At 51.0% G+C, this 11859-nt stretch overlaps 1 protein-coding gene across 16 annotated transcripts in view; it reads left to right on the top strand.

Moving 5' to 3' along the window:
- Window positions 1-10267: 10267 nt before the first annotated feature.
- MYC (MYC proto-oncogene, bHLH transcription factor) overlaps window positions 10268-11859 on the top strand; it is a 295153-nt gene continuing 293561 nt past the window's right edge. For all 16 annotated transcript variants that reach the window (XM_064268071.1, XM_064268070.1, XM_064268074.1 and 13 more), the window contains exons 1-2: window positions 10268-10720; window positions 10920-11682. In XM_064268071.1, coding sequence (XP_064124141.1) covers window positions 10703-10720; window positions 10920-11682 — 781 coding nt within the window. In that variant the 5' untranslated portion in view covers window positions 10268-10702. The remainder of the gene's footprint in view (window positions 10721-10919; window positions 11683-11859) is intronic.

Below are 11859 nucleotides of genomic sequence, written 5' to 3' on the forward strand. Positions count from 1 at the left end.
GTTGAGTCAACTCCATCTCATGGTGATCCTAAGTGTGCCAGGGTAGAACTGGGCTCCATAGGGTTTTCAATGGTGATTTTTCAGAAGAATATCTCCAGGTCTTTCTTCCAAGGTGTTTCTGGGTGGACTCAAACCTCCAGCCTTTTGGTCAGTAGTGGAGCGTATTAACCTTTTACACCCAGGGACTCTGGATTTTCAAATAGCCAAGACATAATTGAGAACAGTCTATGATCAATTTATTTCTCTTACCCTGCAGATTGCAAACATTCTCTTAGCCTCTCTAAAAGGATTAATTGAGCATTTATTATGGGTCAGGCTTGAGTACTGACCTGTGGCATTTATATTCTGCTGGAGATGGGAGGAAAGGGATCCCCTTCTCTGATAACTAGGAAAAGCCATGGTAAATCTATTTTGGGGAGTCCCTTGATCTCACTCCGAACAGCTTAATCAGATGCTCTCTGTCATGGATCGAATTGTGTCCCTCAAAAATGTGTGTCAACTTGACTAGGCCATGGTTCACAGTATTGTCTGATTGTCCACCATGTCATCTGATGTGATTTTCCTACATGTTGCAAAGCCTACCTCTATGACATTAATGAGACAAGATCAGAGGCAGTTATGTTAATGAGACAAGACTCAATCTACAAGATTTGGTTGTATCTTGAGTCAATCTCTTTTGAGATTTAAAAGAGAGAAGCGAGCAGAGAGACATGGGGACCTCGTACCACCAAGCAGAAAGAGCCAGGAGCACACGTATCCTTTAGGCCAGGGGTCCCTGCACTGAGAAGCTCCTAGACCAAGGGAAGACTGATGACAAGGACCTTCCCCCAGAGCCAACAGAGAAAGAAAGCCTTCCCTTGGAGTTGGCACCCTGAATTCAGACTTCTATCCTCCTAAACTGTGAGAGAATAAACTGTTTGTTAAAGCCATCCACTTGTGATATTTCCGTTATAGCAGCACTAGATAACTAAGACACTCTCTCAAACATTTTCCTGCTCCACATTTTTATGATCCTTTAAGATGGTCATTGTGGTCCCTGGGTGATGCAAATGGTTAGGGCAATCAGCTGCTAACTAAAATTTCGGAAGTTTGAGTCCACCCAGGGGTGCCTCAGAAGAAAGGCCTGGCAATCTACCTCTGAAAAATCAGTCATTGAAAACCCTACGGAGGATAGTTCTACTCTGACACACGTGGGGTCATCAGGAGTCAGAATCAACTCCACAGCAACTGGGTTAGATGGTCATGTGGTAGGGCAGGAAGGGGACAGCTCCACAGAGATAATGAGACTTGGGTCCCATCTTGAAGGAAGGGTGGTTCTTAGGTAAACAAAGTCAAGGCAGTAAGGCTGAGGGAACTGCCTGAACCAAAGTGCAGAGGTGGAAACTGGCATATCACTCAGAAGGGGTTGTAAATAGCCTCCTTTCTCTGAAGTACAGAGTTGCTGGGAGATAGGGTACAATAAGGTTGAAGATCAGATGAATGGGTCTGGACTGCCAAGCTCACGAGGTGGAACCTCGTTTTTAGGCAGTGGGGGCCACTGAAGGATTTCAGATGAAGAGGAACATTCATTACTGTGCAGGTTGGAGTGGAGTGGGAGAGACTAGGAGCTATTAGGGACCTACTGCAAGACCACCCGAACAACCACAGAAAGGAGGTGAGAGGAGGAAAGAGCCAAAAAGGAAACAGAGGGAGCTAGATATATGGGACCAATGTCAAGAAAATGTGGAGTTAGGGCAGGGCTTCTCAACCTCCACATGAGTGGCATTTGGGGCCATAACTCTTTGTTGTAGGGGCTGTCCTGTGGATTGTAGGATATTCAGCAGCACCCCTGGCCTCTGCCCACTAGGTGCCAGTAGCACCTCCTTCTCTCCCCACCTTTTGACAACCAAAAAAGGTCTCTAGACATTGCCAACTCTCCCCTAAGGGGTGAAAGCACCCCCAGTTGAGAACCACTGATTTATGGGAATCAAAAGAGAGGTGATTTCCAAAAGTCACCAGTTTCCCTGACAGCAGGAAAGTCAAGAAGGAAAACGGAAAAGAGGCTACTGGCTTTGATGATGAGAGATCACTGGATACCTTCTAGAAAGCTCCTGCTGTAAAGAAGCCCATTTACAGGGGTTATGGAGGAAAGAGACAATTTAAAAATGAGAGCAGCAAGGGCGAGCTACTCTCAGACAGCCTGGCCTTGAAAAGAAAGGCAGACTCCATGGTTTGGGATCTCTGCCGCTCCCTCAATTGAACAGCCTCCTGTTCCCACTGACTTTCAGGTAAAAGTGGAAGCTTGAAAAGCGAAAGTTTCCCCTAGCAAGTTTCCCTGCGGTCACCTCCCCCTCCCACCCAGCAAGGGTCCATCCTGGGGACAGATGTTGCTCAAAAGGACCATATCGAAGACAGGCCAAGTGAGCCAAAGTGTGGAAGTTACTGAGATTTGCTTGGGTTTGGCACTTAGGGAACAATAAACCATGCCTTTGAAGTGGTCAAACAAAGAAACCATTTGTCTACTCTGGCAGCTACCAAGATAGGATTACAGTGAAGGACAGAGAAATACAAGGAGGCCAAGCTGGAGATGGGACTGGGGTTTGCTGGACCCTTCGCCAGGACCTGAGCTCTGGAAGTCAGGAGGTAAGAAAGAAACCAGATGTACTCAAAGCAATGCAAGAAATGTAGGCTCTAAACCTAGAGGCCAATAAGTTCACATTAATGGGGGTAGAACCCTTCAGAAAAGGAGGGTGAGAATGCTTGCACAACCCCGAAGAATGTAATCAATGTTCCTAAACTGTACATGTAGAAACTGATTGAACTGGTGTATGATCGGCTGCGTATATTCTCAACAACAAAAATAAAATAAATTAAAAAAAAAAAAAGTGTAGGCTGTAGTGTTTTATACTGAAATCATCTCCCTCCGCCCCCCTTCTTGGTTCCTATAATTTATGCAAGCAATATGCTGGAAGCAAGGGGCGCAGTTTTTTTTTTTTTATGCCTTTTTTAAATGCACGAAGATTTTCCTTACTGCCTTTTTTGTTATTACTGCCATTGATCAGTGCCAAGTTTGATTTTCTGGTCTGCTGAAGAGCTGCACCAGTTCCTATGGTCAGGACACAGTCCGTTCACGGTGCTATGTTCACTTTTCCCCCTTGTGTCTATTCATGGGTGGCATTAAAATGCCTGTTGAGTCCTTGTCTTTCTTTAATACTCCTTGCCTAGCGTGGGTTCTCATCTCACAACCATTCTCTCAAAACGATGGTTCTGCTGGCCCAGAGAATTGATCATTCTCTTCCTTGGCCCCATTCCCATTTGTTTGAGCTTCCCTGACAGTATTCCATGATTTGAAGGAATCTATGGAATTACCGGAAACCCTGGTGGCATACTGGTTAAGAGCTACAGCTGCTAACCAAAAGGTCAGCAGTTCAAATTCACCAGAAGCTCCTTGGAAACCCTCTAAGGGCAGTTCTACTCTGTCCTGTATGGTCACTATGAGTCGGAATTGATTCGACAGCAACGGGCAGATGGAATTACAGCCCAAACATCCAGAGGGGCCTTCTGTGTCATCCCCAACCCCCAACCTGGCTTTGGCATTTTCATCTCGCAGGTCCTGTTTCTCTCCACACTAGTAACTGCTCTTATCTGCCAATGATCAGCTTAACAGGAAACTTTATGAGGGGGTAACCGAAGAGATATTCAAATAAGGTGAGCGGTGGTGGGGAGCAATCAGTGTTATTTTATCAAAGTTACACCTTGGGAATTTCTCCTCTGGTGCCTCCAAGAAGAAGCAGAAAGTTTGGTCGAATTGATCATTCTTCCTGCACTTTTTTTCCCTGAGTCTAAAGGCAGTAGGACCACCATTATGAGCATATGTGGTTATGAGAATCATGATTCTTAATGTCCTCTGAAGTGACAATGTGTTCTTTTCCTTGAGGCCGTGTTATTAGACTGTTTACCTGGAGTCCTACCCCTGTGGATGACGGCAGGGCTCTCTACGTAAGGTACCCTGGCCCGCTCCCTGGCAGCACCCAGACAAAGGAGAACTGGGGCATAGGTTAAGTGACACCTTTCTCTTTAGGAAAAATCACCTATAGGAGACCAAATGGTCAAAAATGACTCTAAAGGGAAGATGAAAAGGTAAGGGGGCAGGGAAACTAGAATACTGGGACTGATCCAAACAGAACAGAATGAATGAGAAGAATGACATACTGTGAAAAATGTAACCAATTTCACTGAAAAATTTGTGTAGAAATGGTTACATGGGAATCTAAAATGCTATGGAAACTTTCACCTCAAACAAAAGAAAAATATTAACTAAAAAAAAAAAAAAAAACTTCTGCTGTCTTCCAAAGGGAAGATTTAGAGTACAAAGACCAACGATGTCCCTAAAAATGTCTTCTTAAAAGAGAAACTCCAGCAGCTATCTCTAGGCGACTGGCATTAGAAACTCTTTGAATTTTTTTATTCTTTTTTTTTTCTATTTCACCTTTTTTGTTTTTTACAATGAACATGTATTAGTTTGGTAATAGCCACCACTGTTCTTAGTTTTAATCTCCTTAGCTATTTTACAACCCAAAACCCACTGCCATTGAGTCAATTCCGACTCATAGAGACCCTATAGGACAGAGTAGAACTGCCCCATAGAGTTTCCAAGGAGTGCCTGGTGGGTTCAAACTGCCGACCTTTTGGTTAGCAGCCATAGATAGCACTTAACCAGTACGCCACCAGGGTTTCCATTTTACAACCCACTAGATGTGAATTCTAGGTGAAATGTTTCTTAAAAGTTACTAAAAGGTAGTTGAGTCCTTTAAACTCCTGGAGATTTGACTTTTGGTGTCCTCATCTGTAAAATGGGGATGGCCCCTACCAAACGGGACTGTCAGGAGGCACAAAACAACTCCAAATTGTGACTTGAAAGTAACAACGCAGGTGCCCTCACCAGCTCGGGGCAAGTGAGGGTGAGTCCTGAACCCGCAGGCAATGTGTCTGTCCCGGGGTGCACATGCCCTAAGGAGTCTGTGGGTGGCACAAATGGTTGAAGGTTCCAAGCCACCCAGAGGCACCTCGGAAGACAGGCCTGGGTCTCTGCTTCTGGAAGGTCACAGCCTTCAAACTCCTATGGAAGAGTTCTCCTCTGCACACACGGAGTGGCCATGAATGGGAATCAACTTCACAGCGACTAACAACACCACACTGAGCTAACATAATCTGGGAGTCAGACCTTAAAATGTGGTGCCTATGCCATCTTTAACAACTTTCAGAAATTACCCTCCAAGGTCAAGCTAAATTTATGCTCATTTCTTCTTCCACACTGTGTTGTCATTGTTGGCTGCCATCAAGTCTGTCCGACTCATGGCAACTTTACGCACAACGGAATGCTGCCTGGTCCCGCACCATCCCGATAATCGCTTTTGGATCAGACTGTGGTGATCCACAGGGTTTTCGCTAGCTAATTTTTTCAGAACTAAATTGCCCGGCCTTTCTTCCTAGTCCATCTTAGTCTGGAAGCGCTGCTAAAACCTGTTTAGTATCCTAAGCAATAGACAAGCCTCCACTGACAGACGGATGGTGTCCGCACTAGAGGTGCATCGGCTGGGAATTGAACTCAGCTCTCCCACATGCCATTGAACCATCACGGCCCTCTTCACGTGGCCAACAGTCATTTAGCCTCCAGCAGGCCAATGCCCAAGTGCCAGATTCCTGGCCAACCCGCAAGGGTCTTCCTCTTCCACACTTGGCTGAGGGCAGAGCTAGGTGATGAAGCGCTGTCAAGCACCTTTCCGTCCTAAAAACCTGCAACATTCTCAACTGAAAGCATGGTAGGGACAGTCTGTCACATCTAACCGGGACTTAGACCTTCGTTGCACAGTCGTTACCATTATTAAAATGTTTTATAATACAGTTCTTTATACTTTTTCCAGTGGGATCTCAAAAGCCCCTCCTCACTATCGAAACAGCTGGCTATGGTTCACCAGCCCAATTTAAGTTAAAAAAATTTTTAATAGTAAAAAACAAAACCAAACATCCCTCCCTTTCCACGGCGCCTTCCCTCCCCTCTCTCCTCCCCAAGTCCCAGTATCTTGCTTTAAAATTTGGTGGTTAGATGATGTGTTTTTAGGACCTGTGGGTTAAAGCTTGTTTTCCTGTTTTGTTGGAAATTTTTAAATGTGCGTACTTGTTAATTGGTTCACGTTTCCCATAAATACCATCGCTTCTCCATAGGGCGCCGTTCATCGTCAATAAGTTGCGATGGGTTAATTTTCACCCCGCTTATGCGGTTGAATAGCCGCCTCTGAACCACTTTTTCCTCCAGTAATTCATTTTTCCCCGCCCCTCTGCTGTCGGCGTGAAGTAATCTTGAAAGAGGTGGCTGAGAACTCGTTTTAAGGAGCCGCCCATTCCTTTGCCGGGCTGCAAGTCCCAGCCCCCGCCCGACCCCCGCCCTCGGTTGGCATCCGGATGCGGTGATCTCGGCGGCCAGTAGAGGGCACACTTACTTTACTTTGCAAACCCGAGCGCGGGTGCAGCCTGGGGAGGGGGCGGGGGTAGAGGCGGGGGGATGGGGGAAGAAAGCTTTGCAGCAAAACCAAGCCTAGGGATTGGTCGCTTCCCGCGTTTTCAGCAAAGGGTTGGAGGCTGGAGTAATTTGCAACCCTTAAAGCTGAATAGGGCCAGGCGCCCGATTTGGGGGGAGTTACTAATCATTTTTTTTTTTACTACTCGTTTTTTTTTACTACTCATTTAACAATTGAGCGCTAGCTGCAGACTCAATGGGAAATACCTTGAACACAGGCAAATTATACACGCCTCCCCTCCCCCCCAGATTTTTTTTCTTTTTGGATGAGATGAAAAAGTTTATTTAAAATACCTTTTGGTAAGGAACCAGAGATAGGAAGATTGTCTTTGTATTCGATGCCCTGGTATAATGCAAAATAGCAGATCCCAAGGGAATATGCATTCTGTATTAGATATGGATGCATCCAAGGAGCCAACAAATCATGTGTTGGGCTGGGCAGCAGACTGGGTAGACGTGATATAATGCGCTTTACAGTATTCAGGAAAAAAAGTATTCAGTGAAGTATAGTATTCAGTGAAGTAGGAATTAATGTCTGAAACGCTGCTAGTTTTTAATGAGCTCAAGAGTCACCCCCCCCCACACACACACACAAAAAGGCACGGAAGTAATACTCCGCTCACCTCCTTTGATCAGAACCCATGCGTTTTTGTGCATGATCACGATTCCAATTATAAAGGGAGAAATGAGTCCAGCAAGGGACTGAACGTACTGTTTGCCCGGGGAAGGAAGAGTTAACGGTTTTCTTCTCCAGGGTCTCCGTCGACTCCTCGGGCAAGGTTCGCAACCTCGCCTCCTCCCCCTTTCCGGGGAGTCCGGACCAGCAGTTCGCGCCGCTCCCACCACCCACCACCCACCCCCGCACCCCCACCCCCCGAATATTCTCCCGTCTAGCGCCTTTGATTTCCCAAACCCGGAGCCCAAACCTGGTGCAAACCGGCGCCAAGGGGCGCAAAGAGGATTTGTCTCTTCCTGAAACCTGGCTGCAGAATTGGGAACTCCGTGTGGAAGGCGCAGGGGTGGGATGGGGGTGCAGACTGGCAAAGAGCCGGTGGAGAAATGCTCCCCGAGGCGCGGACACACAACCGCGCCTCTCTCCTAGTCCAGGTCGGAAACACGCAGGAAGATCTCACGGTTGAGTGCGCCCCGGGGCAGCCGCCGCTTCCTGCGCGGGTCAGGGTGCAAGTCCGCGTGGGCGGGGTGGGGGGTGGTGTGCAGCTTTGGCAACAAATTGGAGGATTCATTCTAGGTGGAAGGTGTCCAGTCGAGATAGCTGTTCGCACATAATGCATTATACCCCAGCAAATGGACAGGGTGGCTATAGTTAAAATGCGCTCTCCAAGTATACGTGGCAATGCGTTGCTGCGTTATTTTCATACCAGACATTTTCCTCCCTTTATTATTTATCCCCATCTTACTCTCCACTTAACTCGAAGCGCGCGCACATAAACACCCCGTCATGCCTCCTTTCTTCTTCGGTCTTATTTTCAAAACGCTGCCCTTTCCCCGGCCTTAGGGAGGCGCCCGCCCGCGCACCCGGGACGTGCGTGGCGTGGCCGTGGGTACGCGGTGTATTCACAAGTGTTCCAGGGCTCAGCTGTTCCGCTCGCGATTATTTAAGCACGTAAGACAAGTGTACGGTCTGTCAAACAAAGTGCTGCGCCAGAGGGGCAGCACAGAAAGGGTGAAGGCTGGAAAGGGAGCAGAAGAAAATGGTAGGCGCGCGCGATTAATTCATAATGTGCCTTTACTCTGTTTACATCCGAGAGTGGAGTGCTCTGGAGTGCGAGCCTGTGAGTCTCCTCCCCCGGCCCTCCCTTGCCGAAGCGCCTCTCCCGGGATCTAAAAGCAAAGGGCGGGGGAGAAGGAGAAAAAAGCGCTTCTGCCGCGAATCTCCGCCCCCTGGCCCTTTATAAGGGGGGCCGAGGACCCCCGAGCTGAGCTCCTCTAGGTCACTACTGCAGCCGCGCCCCAGCGGCCGCCTGACTCCCCTACTGGACTCGAGAGGGCAGGGCTTTACCGAGGCTTGGCGGGAAAAGACCGGAGGGAGGGATCAACGGAGCGGTATAAAAGCCGTTTTGTGAGCTTTTTCTTTTGAGTGTCGCTGTAGTAATTCCAGCGAAAGGCTGAGGGAGCGAGCGGGAGGGCCGCGAAGGTGCAAGAATCGAGCGAGCAGAACCAGCAGAGCCGCGCTCCGGGCGCCCAGGGCAGGGAGATCCGGAGCGAAAGGGGGCTTCGCCTCCGGCCCCGCCGCCCCCACCCCATCCTGCCCGCTGCCCCCACCCGAGGTCCGCAGCCCCGCCGCAGCCGCGAAACTTTGCCCCTTGCCGTGAGCCGGCACTTTGCACTGGAACTTACAATACCCGGGCGAGGACGCAGACACCCGGCGCGGTGAGGCGAGCCCGCCTGCTAGAGGAGCCACTTTTCCCCGCTGCTGCCCACAACCCGCTGCCCCTGAAAGGCGTTTTTCGCCGCATTTTGGACGCTGGATTTCCTTCGAAGAGTGGAAAACCCGGTAAGCACCGAAATCGATTTGCCTTTGGATTTTATATTCGCAACCGTTTTCATGCGGCGATGAGTCGAATGCCCGAATTGGGGTGTCTTTTTCTGCCATCCCTGCGGTATTGACACTTTTCTCAGGGTAGTTGTGGCTAGTCTGGGTAGGGTGGGGTGGGGGGCGAACCCGAACACTGGATCGGGGAGAGTGACTTGTCAAGGTGGGAGGAGGACCCAGGGAAAACGAGGTACGTTTCGGAAACTAGCTTTGAGAGATTTTTTTTTTTTTTCTTGTGTGTATTAACGCTGACCCCAGCCCGGCCAGCGTTCTGGCTTTACTGCAGTCATTGCTTTTTTTTTTTTTTTTTTTTTTTTTGGTGGGGGGGTGGTGGTGGTGGTTGTCTGTTCTTGGCCGTAGGCAGAAAGCTCTTTGCATCCTGAGTTCCTCGGAGTAAGGCTTACTACATATTGCGTGTGTGAGCGAAAGAGCACCTCAGCCGCTGACTGTCCCCTGTCTTCAGGAGGGCATTTAAATTTCGGCTATCTGCATTTCTGACAGCCGGGGACAGACATTGAGGAGCGTCCCGCCTGCGAGTGTCCTGGGGGCTTCTAACTTGCCCCTTGCTCCTTTTAAGAAGTTGGCATTTAGCTTTTTAAAAAAGAAGAAAAATAAATATCTTGGTCTCGAGAGATGTTAGCATTTGGGTTTGGGGAGGGGAAGAGGAGAAAAAGGGGAGGCTGAGGCAGAGATGTGTCTTGACTCTCCTGAAATCGTCGACTTTGGGAAAGCAGGGTGAAATCTTCGCGCCCCGCCTTAGCTCCCCCGCCGCCGTCCGTGGGTGCCCCCGCACCCCTGAGATGCAGAGTGGCGGCAAGGAGCGGGGCTCCGGGCTTTCTCCGAACAGCTGTCACCCTCGGTGGGGTGGGGGAATTCGCCTGGCTCTGGGCGCGGAGTCGCAGCGGAGGCTCTGGCGCAGTTGCGTCGCGGTACTGGGTGGTGAAGGGAGGTGCCCCGATTATTTAACACCCCCTCTTATTTATGGGGAGAGGTGTTAAAGCCCGCGGCTGAGCTCGCCACTCCAGCCGGGGATAGAAGAAAAAAAGCAGACTAGGGAAGAAAGGGGGAGCGCTGGGGGTGGGGATGGAAGAGGCGGCGCGGGGTGGCGGCGCCGGCGGGGAAAAGCGCTGCGAGGGCGCGAGTGGGGACGGGCGCGGTGCGCAGAGCCGGCCGGGAGGGGGCCAGTCGCAGCCTCCTGCTCTGCGGCGCCTCTAGCTTTCTCCAGGTGGCGCAAAACTTTGCGCCTTCGGATTTGGCAGAGCCCTGATGACGCAGTGGTTAAGCGCTGGACTGCTAACCAAAAGGTCGGCGATTCGAACCCATTCAGACGCTCTGCGGGAGAAAGATGTGGCAGTCTGCGTCCTTAAAGATTACAGCCTTGGAAATCCTATGGGGCAGTTCTGTTCTGTACTATAAGGTCGCTATGAGTCGGAATCGACTCAACGGCAGTAGGTTTGGTTTTTTGGTTTATTCTTCCCCACCACAGCCTCTCCCGGCCTCTTAAGGAGGCCAAGGCCGGATTTCTCGGCGGCGGGGGGCCAAACCCTAGGCTTCGCACCCCAAAATCCCGGGAGACGAACTCGGCAGGCAATATGCAGCTCGGTCACCAAGTGCGTGTCCGAGCTACTAAGGGCTGAGAAGGGTGGGTTCTGGGGGGGGGGTCCGGTCACCCGGCCCCTTTTGGGAATAGCGCTGAAAGGGGAGTGGTTCGCGATTGTTGCGCGCATTGAGCGCCGCGCCAAGTTCAGCACCAACCAAGACCCCCATAACTCAAGGCTGGTTCCCCTCTTTGTGTGCCCGCTTCAGCAGGCTGCCGCGATGCCCCTCAACGTCAGCTTCGCCAACAGGAACTATGACCTGGACTACGACTCAGTGCAGCCGTATTTCTTTGACGAGGAGGAGAACTTCTACCAGCAGCAGCAGCAGAGCGAGCTGCAGCCGCCAGCGCCCAGCGAGGATATCTGGAAGAAATTCGAGCTGCTGCCCACCCCACCCCTGTCCCCAAGCCGCCGCTCCGGGCTCTGCTCGCCCTCCTACAACCTGGCCTTCGCCTCCTTCTCCCCGGGAGGAGACGACGGCGGCGGCGGCAGCTTCTCCACCGCCGACCAGTTGGAGATGGTGACCGAGCTGCTGGGGGGAGATATGGTGAACCAGAGCTTCATCTGCGACCCGGACGACGAGAACTTCATCAAAAACATCATCATCCAGGACTGTATGTGGAGCGGCTTCTCGGCCGCGGCCAAGCTGGTCTCCGAGAAGCTGGCCTCTTACCAGGCTGCGCGCAAAGACAGCGGCAGTCCGAGCCCCGCCCGCGGCCACGGCGGCTGCTCCACCTCCAGTCTGTACCTGCAGGACCTGAGCGCCGCTGCCTCCGAGTGCATCGACCCCTCGGTCGTCTTCCCCTACCCGCTCAACGACGGCAACTCGCCGAAGCCCTGCGCCTCGCCAGACTCCACCGCCTTCTCTCCGTCCTCGGACTCTCTGCTGTCCTCCGCGGAGTCCTCCCCTCTGGCCAGCCCCGAGCCCCGGGCGCTCCACGAGGAGACACCCCCCACGACCAGTAGCGACTCTGGTAAGCTGGGCCCCTCCTGGCCTGTCAAGGGGGGTGGCTGGATGTCCCCTATTCTTGGCGCCTAATTCAACTGGCCCCTTCCGCTGACCCGCTCTTTCTCATTTCTTATTCGGAAGGAGAAAGGGCAGATCTGGTAGGGATGGCATCTCCGGAAAACCGGGCTTTTCTTTTCCCTCC

The sequence above is a fragment of the Loxodonta africana genome, chromosome 14 (genome assembly GCF_030014295.1).
Source record: "Loxodonta africana isolate mLoxAfr1 chromosome 14, mLoxAfr1.hap2, whole genome shotgun sequence".
In the NCBI taxonomy this organism is placed as follows: domain Eukaryota; kingdom Metazoa; phylum Chordata; class Mammalia; order Proboscidea; family Elephantidae; genus Loxodonta; species Loxodonta africana.